Source organism: Embiotoca jacksoni, unplaced genomic scaffold (genome assembly GCF_022577435.1).
Source record: "Embiotoca jacksoni isolate LCO1_2020_lvr unplaced genomic scaffold, fEmbJac1.0.p SCAF_1, whole genome shotgun sequence".
NCBI lineage: Eukaryota > Metazoa > Chordata > Actinopteri > Embiotocidae > Embiotoca > Embiotoca jacksoni.
This window is the reverse complement of record NW_027185229.1, coordinates 23,653,217-23,679,612: the sequence shown is the minus strand read 5'-3', so window position 1 is coordinate 23,679,612 and position 26,396 is coordinate 23,653,217. Positions and strand designations below refer to the sequence as shown.

Genomic DNA, 26,396 nt, shown 5'->3' with positions numbered 1-26,396 from the left:
CATCCATTCAAAACCAGCTATGTTGATACTGTGCCTTGTTCTTTGTCACGTATGTGGCCACAAACAGCATGTGGTGCTGTCATGAGATATAATATATTTGCCAGATGACAATAATATTGTCCTCTATCTGTCTTAACTTTAAAGCTGCTCTAATCTTTTTTTTTTTTCTTTTTTTTTTATGAACAAAGGATTAAATGACTGTAATGTGTCAGAGACAAACTCACAGGGAATTATTACAGTATTGTTAGCAGGCTGTGCAGTATGTAGCTCTACAGAGTGATTTAGCCGTCCAGAATCAAGCAGCAAGACTGAAACCCATCAGATCTTTAACAAGACTCCAAATGAAAGATAAAGTAGCGCTGTGCCTGCCAGATGTGTAAACTTGCAAAGGTTTGCTAGCACGTTTGCTGTATTAACTTTATGAAGTGATAATACATCAGTGTGTTTACAACTTGTTGTTAACAAAATATGAATTAATGAAGGTTTAACTCTTTGTCTTTTGTATGAGCAACAGTAGATCTATGCTTGGCTTGTACACAAACCATGATTTTCTCCAAATTATAAAATTAATTTAGTCAACAGAACAGTTTTGATAAATATTTCAATGTTAATTAGATGTTAATTTAAAGGACCAGAAGATGTAGTAGAATAAATGTGAGGTTTCAGATTGCAACCAACCAAATACCCTTCAGGTCCCCCCTCCTTTTCTAAGTGTGTAGGAGACCCTACAGTGGCCACAAAACTCATGAAAAACAAACAATGCCCTCCCTAGAGCCAGTGTTTGGTTTGTCCATTTTGGGCTACTGTAGAAAGAGAGCTGTGCAACATGGTGGGCTCCATGGAAGAGGACCTGCTCCCCATGTAGATGTGTAAGGTTCTTTTTAAGGTAATAAAATAACAATTCTTAGTTTCAGGTGATTATACACTAATAAAAGCATAATTGTGAATATTATATTTCTGCTGATAGATCTTCTTATGTACAACACACTGGTCTTTTAAAAAATAATATCAGCTAAACCCAATTGCCAACCAATGAGAAATACACAAGCAGGATGGATTATTCTGCGCTATTGTGAAGTCAAGTAGCACAAGTTTTCTAGTGTTTCAGGTTTTAAGCGAGAGTGATGAAAGAAATTAAAATATTTTATGGAACCAAAGCTAACCCTCCAATGAGGCGAGACCTTTGCTTCCTATGAGGCATTGCAGTCATCAGTAGCTTTTTATCGCAGCTATGTGCCCTTTGCTGCTTCTCTCCTCGGTCAGCCAAAGAGTTTGGAGGCAAACCAAATGCGCAAAGATACCTGACTTTTTTTTTTACTGAGATCTTCCAATTTAAGGTTTTTAAGTTGTCCATCTGCCAAGATAAAACAGAAATTTGTTAAATACAATAATTATGTTCAGGCAGATGGGCCTCCTGTAAAAAATGACATATTCTGTTGCAAACATGAAGCTTGCATTCATCCCGTCCAATAAATTACATTATGGAAAAAAACAAGTAGTTTTCCCAGTGAGCATCTGCACAAGACATGAAAAGCTAGCATAAGCCAGAGCACTTACATACACTACAGCTGACTGTCTGCAAAACATCAACCGTTACTGACTGAACACCAGTAAAATGACCTGGAACACTTAAAAGAAGCCATAACTTCGATACCAGATATGGGAAAAACCAACCAAACATCAGCAATATAATGTGATTACTGCTCTACTCGTAAACCAGCCTCTTAAAATACAGCTTGCAACAGGATGATATCATAAGAGTGATGGTTAAACTTTGCCAGTATGGTGTGAAGAATGTAACCACAGGAAACATTATGATGCCTGACGTGGTCAGCCGTGGTCAAGGCTAAACAAGAAGCCAACACAACACTCTTCTGTAGCTGAAACACATTGACTCACTGACTGGTGGCAGTCAGTCTCAAATGTGCAAAAGCTCTGGCAATCGCCAATGCAAGCCAACTATCCAAGCAGACACAGTGTCTACTGAAGGCAAGACAGCTAATTATCCATATTCCAAACATTACACAGTTATGGCAAGTCATTTGTGATTGAATTTTAATAATTTTACACTTCCTTATGTGATGATAATAATAAAAGGGAACAGTCAAATACATGACCTACATAATACATTTCAATACAAATATGCGAGCAGAGGTGACTCAACTTCTTGCCAATATTTGAAAGTGCACTTTGCAGTGTTGCTGTACTGGTTTGCATCATATTGCAAGGTGTATCAATGGCATATCAAATATTAAACACACCTTTTAATAGAACACACTACCACGAAGAAAACCCTAAAAATGTGCTAACAGCTACAATAATATTTAAATAATAAAAGGGTTTTGCATTAATACTGTATCAAATGACTCTATAAACAATAAAAGGAGTTACTTGTCGTGATAAACTCAGTAAGTTTACACCCAACTCTGCATCTCCATAACTCTTGAGCCTTTTTTAACTCATGTTGTTGTTGATGTTGTATAAACCACTGTATCAATAACTTCGAGAGGCAGTCAGTTGTTTTTAGCCAGCAAGCTTTTATACATCGCTACCTGCCGAGCAGCAAACTGCAGACAGACAAAATTTGTCAATAGCTTGTGCAGAGAGTTGCCTTGAGTCCTCGTTATTTTTCTCAGGAGTTGGTGGAAACAAATTTCTCGGGTAAAATTACAGCAAATGTCAGAAACAAATCAAAATGCCAATGCTCCTCTGTGTCCACTGGATGAGAAAGAAAGGAATTGTTTGCCTATAACTTTGAGCTGGTGATTTGGTAGCAGACTCATGTTTGTTTCAGGATGTCTGACTCTGTCGTGTCTGAAAAAGAACTGTTCCATGTCTACTCTGTAAATAATTGATTACATTAATGATAACAAATTTATAAAGTCACTAAATTATATCAGATAATGTGTCTTTCAGTTTGTTTCAGAGTTCGTCTGTCCTCTATCGGACATAGACTCATAATGAACCATTTATTAAGGTGTTATTTATTGTATTTATCTTTATGCTGGATTGTTGGATGACATGACTTGCAATAATAGCAACTGGTAACAGGAGAATATTCCATATGTTTTAGCAACAAACCTTTTTGTATGTCTCTGTATCGTCATCAATAATGAAACGGCTTCTTAAATAGTTTTTCCTTTAAGTGGGACAAACCAGATTACCATTCAGCTGCATGTTGCTGTGTAGAGAAGTGATCATTCCTCCCTGATGGAAGGATGGAGCTGATGAGGAGACTGAGATGTGTGTGCTGTCAGATTATTGATGAGGAAGACACACTGTGGCAGTGATTACTGTCATTGTGTACACATTTAGACTTAGACAGTCAGTGCTGTCTGGTGCGGGTTAACCAATATCCATTACACATCCAGCAATGTGCTGCAGTTTTAATTTGCTAGACAGTCTCATGTAAGAGTTGATCTTAAACATGCCTTTTGTCTTAATGTTTAATAGTGAGACATTTATCCATTTCTAGATTGTTTCAAGCATTATACAACTATCAAAGCATTGTATTCTGCAACAGTATTATTGATTTGCAAGATGTTTCAATGCACCACAATATAATTAATTACATTACGGTTAATTTCAGATCAATGGAATGTAAGAAAATGCAAAACTGGGGCTATACTGAAAGGCAGCAGAAATTGCACCTCTCCTTACAGTTGATTTTCAGTTGGTTCCCATGGTTACACAGGAGGAGCCTGATCTATTTTCAAGAGCTGGTAGCTGATGGTTCTCAATGAGCTGAACTGTAAGTGTGTGACAGGGGGTGTAGTACAAATGCAAATGTATCACAGATTTACTGTAAGAAGAAAATTGGAGCATGTGCTGCTGTGCCGGCTTAAAAAAACAGATTAGCTAGTTATCTACACTAAAGGTTGTTGTTATGTTTGGACAGAATTAATTTTTGATATGGAGCACCAGTATCCCAGAATTCCTGCTGAGGAATCATGCATGCTTTCCACTGAACCAGTGCAAACACAGACCAGCACAGAATATAAATTAGACGGGTTTCAACATTGTTTTATATTTAAAATATGAGCATGCAAACTACTCAAGGTCAGAGAGAAAATATCACACAATATTTCCAACTCTTTGTGTGTTTAGCAGTCACAATGACCTGTTATTGCTCTTAGAATAGCACATAGGAAAAGACAATTGCACACCAGGTCTGTATTTAAATATACCCAAAACCCTCTCGGTGTGGATGGTAATAATGTTCTGCAGGGACCAATTGTTCCCATCAGGGTGTCTCACAATCACCTTGAAAGCATGTTGGCTGACTTTGGTGGCCGAACACAGAGCAGGATGAGGCATATTTTAAAGAAAAAAACAAAACAACGGTTACGTAAAATGATTAGCATCTTTGGTGCCTTTGGTGTTCAAAAGCAGAGGCGTGTCCCACGCTTACCTCTCCCAAAAATGTTGACACACGAGTGGATGCAGCGAGGGACAGGGCAAAATACAGGGCAGATTTAAATGGATTTGCAGTGCTTGGATGTTACTGTGAGGAATGGACCCATTTGACATAATCCCTGTTTAAATCCTGACCTTATCAGGCTTCTGCTGTCTGATCATTTTCACCTCTCTCCAGTGGAAAAGCCAAACCTTTACATGCAGAGCTTTTTGTCCATGTGAATCATCGTTACTCCAACTTGGTCTGAATTAAAACTCGAAGTGGCCCAGTTCTTATTTCACACTTTTTCTTCAATGCTCTAATTTCTACTCTACTCTAAAATGAGTCTCATCTTTTTTCTTCTCCTTAATGCACGTAGTAAGAACGTGACCTGGCATGCAGGGCCGAGCGAGCGCTCCAGAGGCTGAGCTTAAATCCCACTGCATGCGCAACAGCGATAAAGCTGCTGCACCACACTGGAGAACTGTCCTGGATTCTTTCTTTCTGCTTCTCTCTCTGAGTCTCACTGTCAGCTGTCAAATTCATGAGAGGGAATTAGATTAAGACATACTACGAATGTGAGTTGAGGGAAGCATGGGTGACGGCAAAGAGCGAGAAAATTGTAAGATGCCGCATTCCACATGTATGTCCTAAAGTATTTGTAGCATCTGTGCCTGCTGACATATTCTTCACAGGATTCAGACACTAAGGCGAGGGAGCATTTATTTTGAAGGAGAAAACCCCTGATGACTTCTCTCCTCAGAGGAAAGATTTCTCAGAGTTTTCACTCAGTCAGCAAAAAACGACTCTGACAATGTCATGGGCACTTTGAGAAATCCTTAAGGAGCAAGAAAAAGAAAAACTGTATCTGCAGAGACTGCTGATGAAAGCTTTCTGATAGGTCTGCCAAGTTACATCAGATAACAGAACAAAAACAGAAATCCATGCTGTCGGCATGAGAAGTTTTCTTCATCAAAGTTTTTTGCCCAAGTGTTGAATGTAAAAATGCATGTATTCAACTATTTATACATATTAAAATGCTGCTTAAAGCAGGACATGAATCAGCTTATTGTTTACTGTGACTAGAATGCAATGTGACAACAACTCCTAAGTGACCTTTTTCAAAGTCACAAGGTGGGAACCTAAAGGACAAACCAGATTCCATTCATCTGCAGCCACCGATTGGTTCATGTTGCCATGGTAGCAAGAGTTTCAAACCCTTAAACACTTACCCATTTGCCAGGTTGTCGTCGTCGTCATCCGGCAGACTCTTTCCAAGAAGGTCGCTGTCACTCAGGTAACCAGACTTGAGGTCCGTATCGTCAACGTCGAGCCCTTCGATGAGCTCGATGCGAGACGTGCTGGTGAGGCGGCTGGAGCAACGGGCCGGCATCGTATGGGCCGTGTACTGGGAAGCACTCTTACTCCCCTGGTATCCACCACCCGTGGAGGATGGGGCGTCGCCGGCTTGGAGACGAGGGCTGGACTGGCCGTGGCGCCAGGAAAGAGGTGAGGAGCGGTTGGACAAGCTGGATATGCTGCGAGCGTTGGTCTCATCGCTATCATATCCTACGTTAGTGCTCTCCAGACAGCTAGGGAGACACATGGCGGGTGGAGGATAAGTTGACAGTTTTGCCCCGAATGCCACAAAAAAAAAAAAAGAAAAAAAATATTATAAGATGAGACCAGAGAACCCAGCAAAACATTTTACTTTCTCTGTCAGAAGTCCTTCAAAGAAATCCTCAGTGACACTGAGTCGCTGTTGACCCAGATACAGTAGTTGTGTCGTATCGTATTCGGGGACTATAGCTGGAAGTGTTGCCTCTCAGAAACCAAAGACAAAAAGAAGGATGACCTGATGTATCCGTGTTAACATTGCAGACAGTATTTCTCTCAGTATGTCCCTCCAAGCTGTATATTCACATACACCAAGGACTTTGCTTTTCACAACCACACACACAATGAAAAATACTGTTAAAAGTACCAGCACACTGCTTATCATTATTCTGTATAGAGTATGTTGTTGTGTGAAGTTTTCCTATTCTCCCCTGTAAGTGGGTCAGGGTTAGAAACGTCCACCGAATGGCTGGGAGCATCTTCTGTGTCTGCCGATTACATAACCAGATGTACCAAGTCACCCAAATAAATATTGCAATGCTTACGACCATGTGGGTATTTTTATCCATTGTTCATGGATAATTCATCAATATGGGGGTTGAGACTTGTTGCTTTTGTGAATGACTGGTAGCTTGTTTAACAGACATTTAGAACCAGAAAGATATATAATAAAAAAAAATGTATTATATCTTTAAATTGTACAACTATAATGATGAAAATTATAATATGTCTCTGCAAGATTCTATTGACATGGTCAGGCCAAAGTATGTGCAGTCATAAGATATTAAGTCATTCAAAATAATGGATCGAGTCAGCTGAAGGATGACATGTTCACTGCTAATGATGACAGGTCAGCCATTCATTCAATCAGTAAATGAATCAGTATCTTTGAATGAAAAATATTGTGTCTTTGAAAGCAGCCCTGAGAGCTACATATTCTAATACTTAATGATGTCTCCTATCACGTTTTATAATGGGTCGTGACAAGCAATTACATTAAAACCAGTCTTTTAAGCAGCCTTACTCATTTTCTGGCAGAAAAACATCAAAACAAGTGAAAACAAACACAGGCACAGTTATGCCAGCGCCTTCTCAAGTTATTATGCCTGACTTGTTTGCAAGCAACTGCCTAATTACACATTCAGAAGACAAAGAGCAACAACATCATTTACTCAAAGTTATGTTTTTGGGCAGGAGAGAAACATAAGGCAAAAACTTTACCTATGTTCGACATTTTTGCCAATTCTTTCTTCACCCGCTACTCTATAACTTTGTCTGCCAGCTGTGATTCTTGGTAGGTTTCTAATAATCGTTTTAATAAGTTCAGTTCTGCAGAGAACAGTTGTCTACAAGCAGTCATTGGAACATGCGGGTGTGTAAGACCAAAACAGTGTGCTAAAAGAGAATAAAAAGCTTTTCAGACTTCAATTTAATTTACCGTTATAGCAGCACATCCAGTCGGTTTCAAACTATACAGACAACTGATCTGGTGTTAATATATATAAAAAAAAAACATGTCAATGAAAGTTTAAAGAGCAAAACAGGTCCTGATGTTTTGTTTTTTGGATGTCACCTCCGAACTCGATCGTCCAAATGAAAAAGACTTGTTCTCCCCAGTATCATGTTACATCGTGCTCGTTGAAACAAATTAATGTCGGGCACTTTTTGCTTATGAGCCAAACACAGAGATTGCTGAAATGAAGTCATGAACATGAAACTATTTAGGAAGGATGCAAGCCAGATGTGCACCAGGCGGCAACTCGCCAAACGTCCACGGCATGATTGTGTTATGTATCGATCCAGCAGGCTCTCACACTGCTTGTTCACATAAGAGCCTGTTTCCCTTCATTTTAAAATACATTCAGTGGATGTTTTTATCTCATTATTTTATGAACCAAACATGCGTCGTCTCATAGGGTGGTGTATGACGTTATCCAATTATAATTATGAGAAAATATATCATTACAAATTGAAGATGTTGTACTCACCTATGGCTCAGCTGGGAGCCCCGCAGACTCGACATTGTATCTTCCAGATTCTGACGGAGGTCAAGGACATTCTGCACAGTCCGCTTCCTCTGGGACTCGGGGTCTGTGGATCAGTCATGCAGAACAAAAAGGTTATAAAACATTGAGAGAGTAAGAATAAAACTCAGATACAAGGTTCTTTTATTGAGGCCTGTGTCTGTGTTTTAAAGCGATTCTGTCTGGACTGATGTGACAGGTGTCTTCCATGCAAGAACACATCCAACATATGTTCACATCATTAGGCAGACAAATTTCCCTCCATGGGCTGCCTCACCATGGTAACCTCCGCTCAACCCCCACCCCCCTGCACTGACGTGGTACGTCCTAAAAATTAAATACTGAGAGGTTGTCTGTAACTCAGATTGCCCACCAGGGGGAATCATGCCACACCAGGATCTCATTCTGATATTTTCTTTCTGGAGCTTTTGGTTTTCTGACCGACAGAGCTGTATCTCAGAGTCCTTCAGTTCAGGTCGTAAATCTAACAAGGAGTTGAACTGCAGCCAGAAAGAACTCACTGCGGGTCAGTTTATTTGGATCAGGCTGCCTGCAGTGTGAAATGTACAGTTAGTGGGTCATGACCATGTCAAATCAATATTACAATACAATTAGGGGTGTTGTTTTTTCAGCTGTAACAAAAGAGAGAAACCTCCATGTCTCTAAAAGAAGCTGCAGCGTTTAGGAAAAAGACAGATTAACATTCAGTGCATTAACCACAGTGGCTGGAGGAGAGGCGAGGATGTCAGGGGACCACACGTCAAATAATGTGCTGCTCTCATAAGGAGATGTTGAACTAATTCAGCAGGGTGTGAACTGTAGTAAGCATCAACATGATACGAAACATTTACATAGAGTTCACACATTTAAAACACATTTTCAATTATCCTTTCTGCAAGTGAGCAAAGCAGATATAATAAATCTAAATCTGCACTAAAACAGACGGCTTGTTTTTTATGGAACTTTTGATGCAGTTAGCTGCACCGAGTGAAAAACCACTGAACATTTGGAGACTCGTTTTTATCCTTCCTTTTCTTCAACTCTTCATCTGTTTATAGTCTTGTGGGCTGGCTCCATCAGTATTATCAAAATATACTAAGAAAGGCACAAGCTTCCTGTGCCTCCAACAGGTTTTAGTTTCAGAAAGAAGATATATTAACAAACCACATATTTGAAGGTTAATACAATTAAGTACTTAATGTGAGAAGGAACCGAGGAGTAAATCTTTAAGTCACATCGCATCCTCAAACCCAGCATACACTGATCACATTCTGTCATACTGATAATTCTCATTGAATTAATTCCTGGGAATATATTCAAAAAGGAATGCAGGCACACACGTGAATCCGTTTTGAGTATGTACAGTATGCAACATGCTCTGTGATCCTGTTTAGTGGGTGACCATCCTTTGGCACTGTGCATTGCAGTAATGGCCATGATAGAGAAGGAAAACTCGGACAGAATACTGAAGCAGATCTGAATCAGGAACGTCCCATGAATGATGCAACAACCCAGGAAGTGCTCTACATCCACACAGTGCAGGCGCATGGCAAAAACTAATTCTAAAGTAGGCTATTGGGCCGGAGTATTTAACCCTCCAAATATTGTGTAGCCGACAAAAAAAAAGGACTCCCCTTGTGGCACCAAGTCACTGAGACATTTCCATAAACAATGAAGATGATCAGAAGACGACCGGCAGCTTTTATCAGCCCCCACTTTTAAGTTTTAAACCTTTTTTATTGGGATAGATTTCACAAAGACACTGAAAAACCTGACAGCGAAAAAGAGAAGTTCCTTTGTGGCACAAAACAAGAAGATGATCTGTTTTTATGCTTCAATGTTTTCAGAGGTGATACAGAGAGCGATCAAATGTCGATGGGTAAATTATTTCTCTCTTCAACAATAGCTATCCACTGTGAGTGATGATACCTAAAAGAGGGAGAAGTGAAAGATCACTTTTTTGAACACATGCTTTTCTCTCAGTGAATGGCTGTCTCACGCTCACCATATAAAACCACCATTTTCAAGCAAATATGTACTTTCATTCTTGAGATCTTCTAATAACTTGTATCAGCAAAGTGTTAGACACCACAAAGATGGGTGACTTGAATATAAAGATACATACAGCCATTTTATCTCATCCTGTATTCCTCATTCCTACATATTTAAGAAGGAACTGAATGAAACAAGTCTTTTATTTACATATCTGTTAATTCTAAGAAACCCTAAGAAGACTGAGGTGTCAAACTAGTTCCTCCAAACAAACAACTTGAGAATTATATTTGTCTTTAAAATCTGAATTTATATAAGAGTTCACATCTCTGACCCTTGCGTGCCTCTGTAGCTTGAAATGATGCCAACCGTGACCGCTGCTTCCCCCATATAGAGCAAACTACCTTTTCCACTGATGACTACAGGCCTCTGCTACGTTCGTGGAGATCTGGCATGACAGATCCAATGCAGTTCTGATGAAATGAGGTTTGCTCATCCCCTTGATGTCGACAATTTTTATTTTTTTTTATTTTTTATACATATCATCAACAATGCTGTCGGTTCTACTCTAATCTTCTGCTTTCTTATGAAGCTATTATTGTAATGGCATGGGATGTGTTTGTTCAATCTTTATTTTGGAAGTCATTTCAAGCAACTGATTTGGAGTTTGTCTTTTTTTCATTTATTACACAGCCGACAGTGCAAACACATTCACCTAATACCTACGCAAACAACCCACAAAATGAGCATGAAAATTTGTTTTTAATGCTAAAAAGAAGGTTTTTATATTTTTGTGTGCATACAAAGCCTAGTCTCAATGTCGCAGCGGTATGCGATGTCCCAGTGTTATCTGTTGCACAAACGCACATGGACAGTTTAATAAATGAGCCTTTTAATGAATTTGACCATTCTTGATGTATATTGGCAAATAAAGAGATCCTCTATGTTCAGAAATAAAAGAATCCTTTCAGGGAGCTCATAATGAGAAATTCTGTTGAGGCAGAATACAGCATTAAGCATTAACTAGGTCTCAACTGTAGTGCAGACTATTAATAAAAAGCTCTATTTACAGTAGCAAGCCTGCCCACTGCACATGTACAGTAAGACAATGATAAAAGTTCTAGTCTAATATGCAGAAAAAATTATGTTGTCTTGAGCAAAAAACATGAATTAACAAAATTTTTCTCAATTAGAAGTCAATAATTTGTGTAATTGTTAACCCTTTCTTTTCCATCACCATGTTTTGTTTCCAATTTTGGGGGTCTGATTTTCTTAAAGGAACACAAAGCACTTGACTTGTGTCAAAGTCCCCCGTGGGATTATAAACTTAAACGATGATGAATAATTCATTAAGATGATGAAACCCTCCTTTTCAAAAAATGACTTTCAATTGATTTTGAGACACTACGAAGGTCAATGCAAGGCAGAGAAGAGAAGCTGTGTCAGCCCGAGGGCATTGCGCTGAAAATTGTATGCAATCAGGTTAATAAAGCATACGTGGGTGTGGTGCAGAAATCAACAGAGCTCTTTGCAATTTTTGGTTCCACATTCAATCACACAAAGGGGATACCAGTGTGGACGCTTCCATGTATTATATCCTGTATTTATAGTTGTTAACAGTCTGTACAGTGTGACTAACATGAGTGATACATATCTATATAGACTAATGAAGCATGGATAACACATCAAATGACCACAGATGTGCTCATTAAGATGCAACAGGAAACGTGCTCTCATGATGATACTGACTGAGTGGAACATGAAATGCAAAATGGGATTTGAGACCAAGGAATATATGTTTTGAGAAATGTGCATTAAAAAGAACAGTGTCATCTGCAAAATAATCTTCCTCTCTAGTAACTTAAATAGCCCATCAATATTAAAGTCTAAAAGGTAAAATTATTAAGATACAAGATGTAAAATAACTTCTCCAGGACATGTGAGAGGAAAACTGGATTTGAAACTCAATGCATCTAATGTTTTGGTTAAAACTACATCTAAAAGTCTTCCAAAGACGATGATTTCTTCTTTCATGGAACTGCACATGATAATTCAATGCATTCTGTACCTGCAATTAAATATAAAAGACATACATGTACAAAAAGTCATCAGAGTCATAATTATTATTATATGATGATCAATATCCTCATTATTCTTTGACCCTTCCTATTACTAAACCTGACCTACACCGACAGAGAGAAAGCCATTCTCTTTTCCATTTGCAGCGTGGTAGTACACAGGGTGTAAACCATCTGCCAATGCTCTGCAGATGAATGGAGCTGGGAGGAGGCTAAATATGTGTTACTGTGCCTAAAAGGAACTCAATATGGCACGCTGTCATTCCCATTTCTGGGTTTTAGAAGCATACGTTGAGCGGCGGATGGAACCTTGAGTCCATCGGCACATGTTGCAGCAAATGAGAGATTTTAGAAAAGGAGATCAATCTGCTGGTAGTAATCCACAATCCACAAACTCCTCCCTCCACCCTCCAGGCCTCATCAACCGGCAATGTTATGATAACAAGCAAGCATATTTCACATAAATAATGCCACCAAGCGTCGGACACCTGAGCAACATGCTGGAGGAATTAGAACAATGGAGCATCCTGGTATTCAACTAAGCTTCATGTAAAAATGCTAAGCTGGGGAAGCATTCAATAAAATGATAATAGCAGCATGCTTTGCAAGCACGCGGAAGTCTTCATGTTTTTTTTTCCTCAGTTGATGAGCTGTGAAAAATCCATTTAGGGGGAATGTGGATCTGCAGCAGCAAGCAGGTGCCGTGTGGTGGCTGTATCAAAGGGGGCGTGCTGCCGGCTTTCAATATTGTACTGTAGCATGACACCCAAACATACTGTAGGGGTCCCAGGCATGGTGGAGGCATCAAGACTGCTCTGCTGTACTCACCTAACATCTGACTGAAGAGCAGTTGCTCCAGGTCGCCCAATACGGTCACTACCAACTCTGGATCCACCTTCAGGAAGGGCTTGTCTCCCCCTTCTTCTCCCTGGCCTTTAGAACCAGACTCCCCTCCGGCTCCGGCTCCAGTTTTCTTTGCATTGGCCTTCGCCTTGCTGGAGAGGATCTCATCATCTGACTTTCCATCCTCAGGTGCCTTGCTCAGAGGCTTCACCTCAGCGTAAGGACCACGAGGTATGCGGCTCTGCTTGCTGAGGGCCGAGGGAGCAGCTAGAGGGCTGAAGGGCTTGGGTTTGCCCTGGAACAGTGAGTGTTCAGATTTGGAAAGGTTTCGAGAGAGCGGTGCACCCCCTCCGGCACCGTTGCCACCCCCTGCTGTCTTTGGCTTGCCCGTCTTTGTCAGCCCCGCTCCCGGCTTGGCCATGTCATCACACCACTTCGGCTCATAAAGGTGCAACTTCTTCTCAGCGTCAGTGAGTACAGCCAAGTTCGTCATAGACCTCTGCTTGCGGAGGCTGGAGGACACCGGTAGTCTGCCCTCAGAGCTACCCGCCCGGTAAACCTTTAGTTCACCCCGCTGTGTGCTCTGGGGCACTCCAGACTTGGCCCTCTTCGCTGCCATACCAACTCCTTTGCCATCTGCTTGGCCGTATGCCTTTGTGCTATCCGTCCTTTCCATCTTCAAATCTCCTTCTCTGCCTTTCACACTATTTCCAAGCATGCCTCCTGCATGAGACCATATTAAAAAGCATCAGGAGGGAGAAAACAGGCTTCTTTACTCAAACCCTTCTCCTTGTGCAAAAATCCTACGTTAAAATGCTTCCTCAAAGGCAATCCTGCAAGCTTCTCCTTCTTCCCTCCGTCTCTTTCTTCCCGACAGGCTGCTGCAGCTGCAGCTGTTGCAGTGCTGCCCAGGCGCTCCCCTTTCTGTCCTTCCCTTCCGTGCTCCTTTCCTCCGTTTTTTCCACACTCCTCCCTTCAAGCACACCCTCCTGCCGCTGAACCGCGCAGCAGCAGAATGACAGCGGCAGCAGCTCTCCCTCCTCCCCCCTGCTCTCTGCTGCCTCTCCCTCGCCTCCGCCTCCGCCTTCCCTCCCATCCTCCCATCCTCCTCCTTTCTTTTTTTTTCCTTCATTTAAAGATGCTTTTACCATGTCTCAGCAGAACATGTGAAATGCAACAGAGCAATGAGAAAACATCATCTGTGGCTTTTAAAAGTAGACACAATTATCCCGTAACACATCATTTTTTCCCCACCACCTCCTCCAATTCCTTTGTTCTTCCTCTCCCCCTCCCCCTCCCCCTCCTTCACATCCAGCGTTCACTGTTCAATACACTTAACGTGATGCATGAATTGTGTTGGTGGAAGGTTTATTAATGTGTGAATTGATACACAACTCGTGTAATTACCTCCTATAGCATGAATTATGATCACTGTCACAGCCCCACATAAAGCAACAACTGGAGCATCCAGATTATCTCTTGATCCTGTCTGAGCTTCCTTATGATATCTATTCCAGATTTACAGCTGGATAAATCATACGGTTTAAAAAAAAAAATAGCACCAGTGTGCCGTCCTGCCAATACCCATTTTGACTAATGACTAAGTTGAATGATAACGTGTAAATGAAAACAGATGACACAAACCTATTAGGTAGTTTTGTCCACTGCTTAAAAAAAAAAAAAAAATGAAAACAAAATTTAAACTTGGCTTCACATCCAGTTCATTGGCCAAATGGGTGACTTCACTTTAGCAGACTGAGCGAGCGACAAGATGTGCCAGTGTTAGCAAGTAACACACCCAAAACCACACTTTGAAAATATCTTCAAGTCTGTGTAAGATGCATTTATACGCACGAAAATACACACATCTGATTTTGTTAAAGAAGAAAATCAATCACATCCTTTTGTGCAGGGTTGATCTGCTGACATGAGGGTGGAATCATTAAGATATTCCACACAGCGGTCTCTGAGGGGGATTCACGCAGCGCTCGCATGCAGGGCTGCTCCATGGAAACCGCCCTCTCTCATCGGCTGCATGTCATCTGCACCAGACCTCACTGCTCTGAGCAACCACAGCTCACAAAGAAACATTTACCTTTTCCATACAACCCACATGTTAGTACGTTATCTTGTAAAATATCTGAAAATGTCTCGTGATGTACCAAAATCAATGCTGTTGAACTGCAGGTTTTCCCTTTTACGAGGTAATTGCTCTTTTTCACAAACCAACATTGACTGAATACAATCATGCTCGATGGTGCGAATCCACTGGACATGATTGACCTGTTAGATACAATGTCCACAGGGTACCGCTCTGACTCTCACAGTGGGTTGGCCACACACTCCACTGCCCTTTTTTATTTGGGTTTCAGAGCACCTGGGGTGGCTCATGCTCTGGCAGCATTGTTTGAACTGGCAATTAGTTCCCGGAAACAACGTCGAGTCTTGTTCCTCCTCATCACAAGCTTCGGGGCTCACCAGCTGACTCCAGATCACTGATGGCGATTTTACTCTCATGAAGTAGTGAAAAGCTCATTTGCTTTGGGGGAGTAAGTTTCTCTTAATGAATCATAAGATAACAAACTCCTGTTAGCTTTCAATTCATAAGATTTGCAGTAGACGGTGACATAACAAACACCTCCTGTTACGTGATGGTGGAAGTGGGTAGTCGATTGATCGACCACTTTTAGTTCAGACTGCAATATATCAACAACTATTTCATGAAATTGCAAAATTTCATAATCTCTGAAGGATGACCTTAATTATCTCTGCTATAACTTTGCCCAGACGTTCATGTTGTACAGTTTCGGTTTTCATTAATCACCACTGTCCAACACTTTGGTTTATGGCCAAATACCTGCACCTTACTGCAGTGTTAATAGCCCAGTGTTAGCATGCTAACACTAAGATCAAGAGGAACATGATAAAACGGGTCAACATCAGCATAACTGTTGCCTGAGGTTATGCTGATGTTAGCATTTAGCCCAGAACACCACTGCACCGACATCTGGTCAATCGTCAATACCAAGTTTCATTAGTAATTGTCACCAGGAGACTATAATGCATTTACTCATAGAACTGACATTAAACTTTTGTAAATGTAGAAACTTTCAGTCGCCACCCGTTCTCAGGAGAGAGAAGGGTGGAGCTCAAACTTTCATTTGGTTTCTTACATATCTGGATCTGTTTCCCATTCTCCAGCTGGCCGTGCGTGTGTGTGTGTGTGTGTGTGTGTGTGTGTGTGTGTGTGTGTGTGTGTGTGTGTGTGTGTGTGTGTGTGTGTGTGTGTGTGTGTGTGTGTGTGTGTGTGTGTGTGTGTGTGTGTGTGGTATGACAATTACACAGCTGTCTGTTGTGCATTTTCCTGTCCAGCACATGTAATCATTTTTGGGTCGCTCAGCTGCTATGATGCAATGGACTCAAGCACTTCAGGGAGACCTCCACATGTGCTCCAAGGGGAAAACCACCAAGAAAAGCAACGTTAAATGTGTCACATGTAGAGTAATGTGCAAAAACTGTAGACACTTTAGATTTTTATTCATCAAGCAAAACCATGAAGGATTGGTCCCAGATTCAAGTCATAACGAGCTATATTCAGAGACAATAAGAACAAGACAACAGATGGATTTACCCCCACAGAGCCCTGATCCCAACATCATGAAGTCAACCTGGAATTACTTGAAAAGAAAGAAGCAACTGGGGCAGCTTAAATCCATGGAAGAAGTGTGACAAGTTCTCCCAAGATTCTCGTAAAAACCTACCTGCTACATAGCTGGACAAACTGTGCGCAAGTGTGTATTTGCTTTTTTAAAGGGAAATGGGGCTGACACCGAACATTGAGTTAATTCAGGTTCATTCTATTTAATGCACTTTATTTTAAATTGTAAAGTTTATTTATAAATAAAAACTACTCGAGGCCTCCGTACTCTACATTCAACACCTGTCAAACTTTTGCACAGTAATGTAGGTCGAAGCATTGTGAAGACACATGTAAAGATTGTTCGCGCATGTTGTTGAAGTCATGTGTTAATTAACGTGACACAAAGGCCTCTAAATAAAGATCTAATGGGATCATTGTGCTGGCTGGAATGTGAGCAGCCTGAAGGATGAAAATTGAACAGTTAAAAAAAAATGTTTTTCTCTCCATTAAAATCCCCTTCATGTGCAGCAGTCTTATTCATGATGAACACAAGCTGCAGGCAACAATTGCAAAGGTAAGGGAATCTTATCTGAGCTCAAACATCTGTCAGAGTGATTAATTTGCTGTCTTGTATTAATTCTGGAGCAGTGAGTCTCCCTGTTCTGAAACTTGAGTAATGTTAAACTAAGATCTGGAGATCCTGACTGAGCTGTTGTCTCTGCAGAGGAATGGAAGTATTATTAAAACAACTCTAACTTGTAGTTGAAGCCAGACGACGGCTTACTAAGACACATCTCTCTGCTCTACGGTCAAAAACTGAATTTAATCGTCCCCTAGGTCCGTCCGGTGGGGACGAGAGGAACTCCCAGACAGGAGGTGAAAGCTGATCCTCCCATCAAACCACTCAGTCTGTCAGTCCTGCATCTGTCCACCCTCAGCGGAGGACCACACAGTCTCCGGCCCTGTCTGTCCCAGAGGAGGCTGGCTGGAGGCTCTCACCCCTCCAAGTCATTAAGATAATTAAGAAGCCAGTGAGAGGGTTTTGTAATAGCCCAGTGCAGTTATGCACAGTCACTGTTGTCATGGGTGATCAGCGGTAATAAGTCAAAGTAACTAACAACTCGGTTTTGTAAATTACTCATTGAACATTATATTGCTAATTAAGACACTGCTTCTGTTTAATTAGTTGTAAAAGCAAACAAAAAGAGGAATTAATCAGCTAATTAAATCATAGATTATATAATAATTGAACATCCAAATGTTGTCAACAGGTAAATTTTTTGTGCTGTGGGCAGATTCACTGAAAACTGTTGATAAAATAAGTATCATGTTGCATAAATTCTTTATTTCTAGTTAAAATCACACTTTAATTAGTCACTCCTACAAAAACACAACTCTGTTCATATTCAACGGATGAATTCGAATAACTATTAGGATCCTTTTATTGTCACCAGTTTAATTCCACTTACATTACCTCAGTTTTTGAACAAATACTACTATACAAAAAACTAACAACTTTGTCACAAGTCTGCTGGACTTTGTCTTTAGTGCTCATTAAGCTGCTTGAATGGCTATAGTCTCTGCATTATCAGCTGTATATTTAAATCTTTTATTATGCGTGTAAGATTAGCTGAAAAGACGGACATTAGTGTGTTTGGTGTTTGACATGTTCAATGCAGTTCTTTGGTCTGAAAATAACTTGTTCCTTCTCCATCATTGGGTAACAGCCAGTTTTGCTATCACGTGATGAAATGATAAGGCTTCAGGATAAATATATACCCGTTTCACAACAAACAAGTTTCAGTATTAATTCTGTGGTTAAAGCCCTTACCCCAGAGTCAGCCGTGTCTGTTCACTTCCTTAAATCGATATCACTTATTTACAACACAGCTGTAATTATGTAATCTCTAATTGGACTTACTTGAAGTAATGTGGTTGATAATGATGAATTGTCCTCCCTTATTGAGATATCCCTTAAGTTTCATTACATAATGAAATACTGACCAAGCACAAAGTGCAGTGTGCCTGTTTGTGTACACATTATGTTTATATTAGAGTCTCTACGCAACAACATGCATGAGGTGCAGGATTGTTGCAGCATCAGAGCAAACACAAGATTCAACTTTTAATGTTTTGCACAGCACAGACATAAATGATGGACATTTAATTATGATGGCATATCAGAGACCTGATAATCATTTAGAAACAGTGCTGCGATAACAGTGCTGTGTGGTTTGAGAGATGTGCTCTTTTCCAAGAATCTGTTTTCCCACCAGCACATTAAGAAAGAAGTGAAGCACCCCAGGAAATACTGATGCACATAACAGGTGGTAAAAACAGCGCGGAGCTTTCGCTGAGAGTTGGCGGCAGACTTAGTGACAACTGTTGCGCTGAACAGAGTCCAGCGTCAACAGTGAGCCATATTAAAGTTTGGGTGTTACAGGATGCAATATAATACAAATGGAAAAACAGTGTTTTGTTTCGCCAACTGGCTGAACTCGCTGAACTGTGTGAAAAAGTTAGTTTGTCCAAGATTTAAGTAACTTTTTTTGCGATAATGAAACTACAAAAGGAGGAGAATAGTTTTTTTAAGGACAAAAAGGTGAATTCGACGGGTGAGTTGACGGGTGATTAAACTTTATGGACCGCCTGCTCTTCAATTTTAAGATCTTGGATAATTACCTTCAGATATTACCTAGATTTATTATTGAGTCTAAGAGTTACTCCTCATTTATAGGTTTATAACCTCTTGTCATAGACTGTATCTAACTTTTCAGTATTTTGAGGGGATTTTTGCCAAATTGAACAGTCGATGGCAGGGAAATGACAGCCAACAAGTTAGAAAGAAATTGTTTACAGCATCACGTGTGTCCAATATTTCCAAAATGGAAAATATTTTTTTTTAAAAAGGCTCACCTAAATCATCACAACAAACCTCCATGGAGTCAGAGGAGCAGTCACTCAGATCATCCAGGGTGGCATCTGTGTCCTCGTGGACCTGAAACCTACGGGAAAAGACACAAACATGTTAACGCACACAGAAATAAAATACACTTTTTAAACACGATATAACAAAAAGCTTCAGCTGAATAATTTGTATTGCACCTTAAAAATAAACTGCAGTCACCTGAAAACCTGCCCTCACCTGAACCTGAAAGGAGCAACAGCAGCCATGCTGACTCTCCCCGGCTCACTCCCTCGTCGAGACACGTTGAGCGTCTGATGAGAAGACTTTGATTTGTTATTGAACTCCTCTCCATCAGCAGCTCCCAGGACCTGGTTGGAGATGCTCCTCGCCTGTTTTTGGAAGTGCTCCATTCCAGCTGAGGACAACCCCGGGACGTCGTTGCCATTCGCACCTTTAGTATAAAGCAGACGTCCTCGTCCATGGCCTGGCTGACCGTTAGCCGAGAGCCGGCGCAAGGCGTTGCCCTCTTGCGCATTGTCCACACTCCTTAGTCGATACTTCCCAAAGGTCCAGTTCTTGTTGGTGTTTCTTCTGAATTGGAGGTCTCTCAGAGCGCTTTGAGTGAGCGTGCTGTTGCGGAGGTCCAACGTGTCTTTGGAGCGAGGGACTTCCCTCTTTGGTATCTGAGGGCTGCTGTATGCCGAGCACGTTCCGTCAGTCCGCTCTGTAGCTGCCGGGCCTCGGGGAGAATACAAGCTCGTCTTCTGCTGCAGCAGGTGGTTCTTTAAAGCTGCACCTCTCAGCAGCTCCGCAGGGCCCGAGGAAGATGATGACGAAGAATACGAAGGCCGTTTTTTGGCAGTGTGCCGATACTGCACTGTGGGACTGGGGAGGCCACTGTATTGCTGTTTGGAATCCACCTTGGAGAGAGTTATCATGCTTCGAGGTAAAGGCAAACTCGAGCTGACACCAGCGTCACTCTGGCTCTGAGATATGACTTTGATATTCACGCCACCGCTCATGGTTGTTGACAGTTACTGGACTGAGATCTGGAGAGAAAAAAAATACAGTGCAACAGTTGAAATTTTTATTCCAGTTTTCATGTTTAAAAAAATAGAATATAACCACAACAGGAAGTAGCAAGGACGTAAAAGTACATTTAGCAAACTAAAAAACAGCTACAACAACAATAAAGATTCATAATGGTATTCTACAACATGTGCAAATGTGACAATGTTCTGCAGAAGTATATAATTACAACCACACAATGACAGAGGTGGGTTTGCTGTTTCAGTGTTTTGAGTTGAGTATCTCCACACAGGATTGAACCCAAATTTTAGCCCTCTCCATTTGTCAAGTGTCTCCAACATGACCAGGGCAAGTTAATATACAGAAGAGCCACAAACATGATAACTTGATCCTACTTGAGACAGGAAGTATATTTTTGCCCAGGAAAGAGTGAGTTGTACTGTAAGCTGCCTTGTGGGCTGTGTTTTTTTTTAGCCTAAATTCTTTTACAATATGCCTGATTACAAACAAACACAGTTTACAGTACTCCACATTAACAACTAACAGTTCTTTTTTGTCACGTACTATTGGATGTACTGACAACGGTCAGTGAATAATTTAAATACCAAAAAAAAATCTTAAAATTCTGAAGCCTTTAAATTCTTGCCCCATTTATCTTTGGTACATAATAACCAACAGAATCTCATAATTCTGAGATATCAAGTCTTAATTATGAGATAAAGTCTGTAAAAAATGTCCATACAAAATAAAGCATACTATTTTTTTTGAAAGGGGCTTCATGTTAATGCAACAATTATACATGACTGAAAGGATGCCATTGACGAGAACATGAATTAGTGTCCTTAGAAGAGCAGAAACATCATGCAACATGTTCCCAATACACTTTAACACTGAAAAAAAATCTAAAACATACTGCACGCAGATGTATTGATTTGAAGAGCTCAGTGTGTGAGGTGTTAGGAGGTGCTACGAAGAGCTGCTACTACATGGGTACCACAGCTGCAGTTTGACAGGTTAGTAACATGAATTAAGGTAACGATGTCACAGACGAGTTATCTGGAAGACAGACAAACTGACACATCAACACTTAACGTTCACAGCATTATGCTAATCGGTATAGTTGTTTAAAGGTGTCACTCAAGAAGTTTAGCTAATCAGCAAACAATTAGTGTACAAGTGCATGGTATCAATCTTCTCGGCTAACTTTTAGAAATTAAGCCAACAAAAGCAACATTTCTTCTCATATAAATGGGCTTCTCACTGTCAATTCTGAAAATCTAATTTGCAAAAGAAAAGACGTTTCTGTCAACACACTGAAACTGTGTGTGACGTTAAACATATATGTGTGGTTGTAAAATTATGATTGTGGTGTGCAGGTCTACAGCAATTTTAGCTGAATGAGAGATCCATCATTTCTCTTTACTGCTTGATGGATAACAATTTAAGATTCCTATTTAATCAAACACTATAAAACAGCTGCACATTCCAGGGCGTCTGCCTCACCGACAGAAACTGTCTAACCACATGACCTACTGAATGAAAGTGAGTGTGGGTGAGTGGGAAAGAAGAAAGAGGAGAAGATGGTTTGAGGGAAAGGATCACTCAACCATTTTGGATCAATTACAACTTCAAAGCAGACTGAAGGCCTGAAAACCAGACGCTCCACCAGTTTAAATTCCTCAACCGGGGAGAAACAGTGAGATCAGAAAAGTCAGTCTGATGATGATTATATGACCTTCAGCTGCACTTTTATGTGAAGCAGTAAAGAGGCTCATCTTAGGCAATTTAAAAAAAAAAAAAAAAAAAACATTGAAAAAATTCTCAGTTTCAATAACAATTAAAAGAAACCAAAGAATTTTGTTTTTAGCAAAAAATTATTTTGATTATGTTGGGTTCAAAATGAGATTCAAAAAAATGATCAAACACTCCAACACAAACGCCATCAAAGCATGACGTGCCTCTAAAAAGATGCCATATGTTTGAACAGCTTTTCCTAATATACTCCCGGTCTTTTACCCACAACCTCCAGTGTGAAACGTGCTGTGAAAGCCAGTGGAAGACTGACACCACTTGGCAAATGCAGCAGGAGAGCAGCTCCTTTCAGGCCGTGCCAACACCGGCTGTCCCCACCAAGGCCTGCAGACAGCACCTCCCCTCCAAAGAGGTAACAGTGGGGGCTTTAACGGTCCCTCAACCCCATCCCCTCCATCCCAACATCCTGTCATCGAATGCAGATAACTGATAAGTACATATAAAGAAATTCATGTTTACAGAAGTGGTTCAGGGCAATCCTTTTAGACGGCGGGGGACAAAGGTCCCCACCTAAAATAATGTAAAGCATGAAACTGATCAAAAAATAACATCGTGAACTGCTTGACCCATACTACTTTTCTCTTGAATGCATTTTGTAGAAGAACACCTCATAAAATGTTTGTTAAGGAGAGAAGAATCTAAATCAGTTACTTAGAAAATTTTACGATTTGCACGTACAGCCTGTTATTTTTCTTCATTTGAAGTCCTCAGTTTAATAACTCCGTTCCTTTTAACCTACACTACTTTTAACATATTTCAGTTGGACAAATATTGAAACTCTTCTTAAAAGGTAATACAAATTTAATATCGGTTTTAATGTCTGAAGAAGCACCAAAGTCACTGGGACAGACCTATTAGTGATTCTGTCCCACTTCCAGCATGGTCCAAGTCTAAATCCAACTCCAGAATGGATACAATAACTCAATTATTCATGAGTCAATCCACAAAATAATTAATCTGCACCAAAAAAATGTTTTACAATTTATATCGTTGTAAATTAAACACTACCTTTCGGGTTTGGACAATTCAAGATGTCACTTGACTCACAGATCAAGTTCACAGATTTCTTAGTTTTTGACATAATTAATCAAGAAAACAATTGAAAGATTAGCTGATAATAAAAAATAATCATTAATTGCAGCCAGGCTACCATTAGACAACAGATTGAGGTTAAATGCACAAAGAAAGAGAGAGAGATTAAAATGCATGCCTTGCTTGACATTCTGAAGAGCAGCATCATAATAATAGTGTCATTTCATTATGTATGTTTTGAATAAAGAGTCTACTTTGAATAAGCCAATTCTTAGTTGTCAAGGAGATTCTTGATCCTCATGTTGGATCAGTATGTCAGAATGACAAAAGAACATTACTTGCACCAACAATATTAAATGTTTTTTTGTGTGAGAATTAATATGACAATATAGACCTTAAATATAATATTAAAGCCACATTTGTGTCCTCTGTTCAGGTGACACCGGTATCACATGTTTTTCTCCTGAAAGAGGAATTCCCTTACGGTCTCTATCAAAAGTATTCTGGGGCAAACTTGTAATTTTAGACTAATTAATCTTGACTTGACTTTTAGTAATTTTAGAAATATTATGGTTAACAAAAGTGAAATTTACAATGATTATATTCCGTCCCTGTGTCTCAGTGCTCAAATATCTCTCCTCCACATGTCTTATTTACAAAGTGAATTGAGGTCTTGAAAAAAATCTGATGTACATGAGATAAACTGCTTCATATAGGCACACATATCAATAGGAACATAAATGCTCTGTATAAATGCATATATGTTCTGTTGTTAAAATCTGTGGCACAACACACAATTACAAATGCTGATCATGGTTATTTGTCATAATATTGTAAATGTACACATCATTTCCAGTGTTGTGCATAAATCCTAAAAAATTTAACAAAAACAAACTAAATGCTTATTCAATAACTTAGAATAAAGATCACAAATCCAGCTCTTCTAAGTCAAAGGGTATCATTTAATTAGACAAAAAAGCTTTGTAAAATAATCACAGTATATGATCATAACATGATGCAATTTCACTGAAAGTCAAAACATAATCATATTAAGTTATTTTCTGGCCCTTCTTACATTTGTGATAATTTCAAATAATATAAAAAACATCCTGTTTCTGTGAACCTACACTGACCGGGCTGAATGACTTCGGCTGGTTTTCATCTTACCTGAACAAATGAATGTCCATCATGAATCAATCCTCCGCACAGAGACAATGAGGAGACGACAGTGTGATGCGGTGCAGACTAACATGCTCTCCACAGAGACGAGCTACACTTAACAGTATGATGGAGCTCGCAGTAATACAATTTAGACCCACGTGCTGCTTTAAAGAAAGTAGGGAGCAAATCAATGCTGGACGACAACGAGCCAGTGAGAAAACTACAGGCAAACTACATGTCTTCACGTCTCCCGTTTTTCCTTTCTTCCCTAAGGTCACACAGACACACACACACACGCACACATTTCACCTATTATAACCAGACTTATTAGTGACTCATATTTCGATCTCTCTCTGGTGACATCATGCCTTGTTTCCCCCTGGGGCTCGTGTTTCTGTCACAGTCTGAATGTGATTTTGAGCTCCTTCTTTACATGACAGTCTTTCAGTGTGCCATTATCAAAGCTTCCAGCCAGCATTACGAGGAGCTAAAACTGCCCCAGTCCTCAAACCTATAATCAAGCCCGAAGGCCAGACTAAAGATACTCATACAGACCGACATCATGTCGGCACAAGATCACTTTACTCCGGCGAAGTCTCCAAACTGCCCAGAAACCCTGCGCAGCTGTGCCAGAGGGTCTGATAATGTACTCAGAAGACATCAGAGGAGTCAATTTCCTAAATGCTATAAATCCAATGCAGACTCTCTGAAATATAGATGACCAAATCTGCAAATAATCAACATTCAGTCAATCATTAAAGAGCTTATGATGCAATCTGTAATTTATGTTGTATTCTGGTGAGGTGTCATCTTGTTTAAAGATGGAAACTCTTTTATTTCATTTGCAGACAAACCGTCTCAGTCTCTTCCTGCTCAAGTTTCTCTCCAGCACCAACAGATAATAGAGTTGAACGAGTGCATCATGACATTATCTGCATGATTCAATTTTCTCAAGACCGTTGTATTATCTAGTTTTACAAGAGGCCTGATCCAATTTTTAAATATAGCACCAAGTCCCAGATTCCTAATTTTCACTGAGTCCTCCTGTGTCTTCGCTTTGTCATGGGGGAGAAACATGGACTCGGGTCACACTGATCAACGACACACACATGGACACACATTCAAGTGTGCATACGAACATGCAAGTAAAGTACGTCTCTTATCAGATTTGGCTAAAGGGCATACTTTCCCTGTTCGCTGACACTAGTCCAGCCTTGTGTTGTCTGTGTGTGTTTATGACAACTAAAAGCAGCAGTCCAGTGTTTTGTTTTCTCTCTAGTGCTGCTACCGTTTTTTGTTTTTTTTTGTCATTTGAGAAACTTGGGTGAAAAATGTAAAATTGTATACAGACAATTAATATTCCCGACTGACGGTCCTCTGAATTTTTTTTTATTGTGTCATTAACATGTTTAGATCAGAGAAGAAACAAAAACATCAAAAACTATTAAAGAGCTGCCATTACATTTTGAAAACACATTTATGTCCTTTTTGTGGATCAACTGTAAAGAACTTTGGTGATGTTCTGACTTTTTCTTCATCATGAGTTCAAATCATCAGAGTCCCCAATACTCATTATTAAAGGGATTTCCCCCATCAGCCTCAGCTGCACTGTTGCTTAGGGATAATTGGAAAATGTTGGCATGCTAACATGCTACACTAAGATGGCCAACACGGTAAATGTTTCCGCTGCTAGACATCAGTATGTTAGTCTGTGCATGCTAAAGCTGGCTTAAAGTACCACAGTGCCAAATTAGTGATGCTAGCAAAGGTTATAGACTTGTTTATTAATTGTTTGAGACTTAGTGAAATTATATCAATTTAAGAAATTTGATTAAATAATTTTTTTTTTTTTTAAGTTCTCACT

The 26,396-nt window shown here is 40.1% G+C and overlaps 1 protein-coding gene across 5 annotated transcripts in view; it reads right to left on the bottom strand.

Moving 5' to 3' along the window:
• Positions 1–26,396, bottom strand: part of nav1b (neuron navigator 1b) — a 66,174-nt gene that overhangs the window by 31,425 nt on the left and 8,353 nt on the right. For 4 of the 5 annotated variants that reach the window (XM_069148551.1, XM_069148558.1, XM_069148565.1 and 1 more), the window contains exons 2-5: positions 19,736–20,547; positions 19,507–19,595; positions 8,002–8,104; positions 5,629–5,988 (exon numbers count right to left, since the gene is read on the bottom strand). In XM_069148551.1, coding sequence (XP_069004652.1) covers positions 5,629–5,988; positions 8,002–8,104; positions 19,507–19,595; positions 19,736–20,520 — 1,337 coding nt within the window. In that variant the 5' untranslated portion in view covers positions 20,521–20,547. Of the gene's footprint in view, positions 1–5,628; positions 5,989–8,001; positions 8,105–12,935; positions 13,941–19,506; positions 19,596–19,735; positions 20,548–26,396 lie in introns of those variants that run through there. The other variant, XM_069148581.1, reaches the window with a different exon arrangement.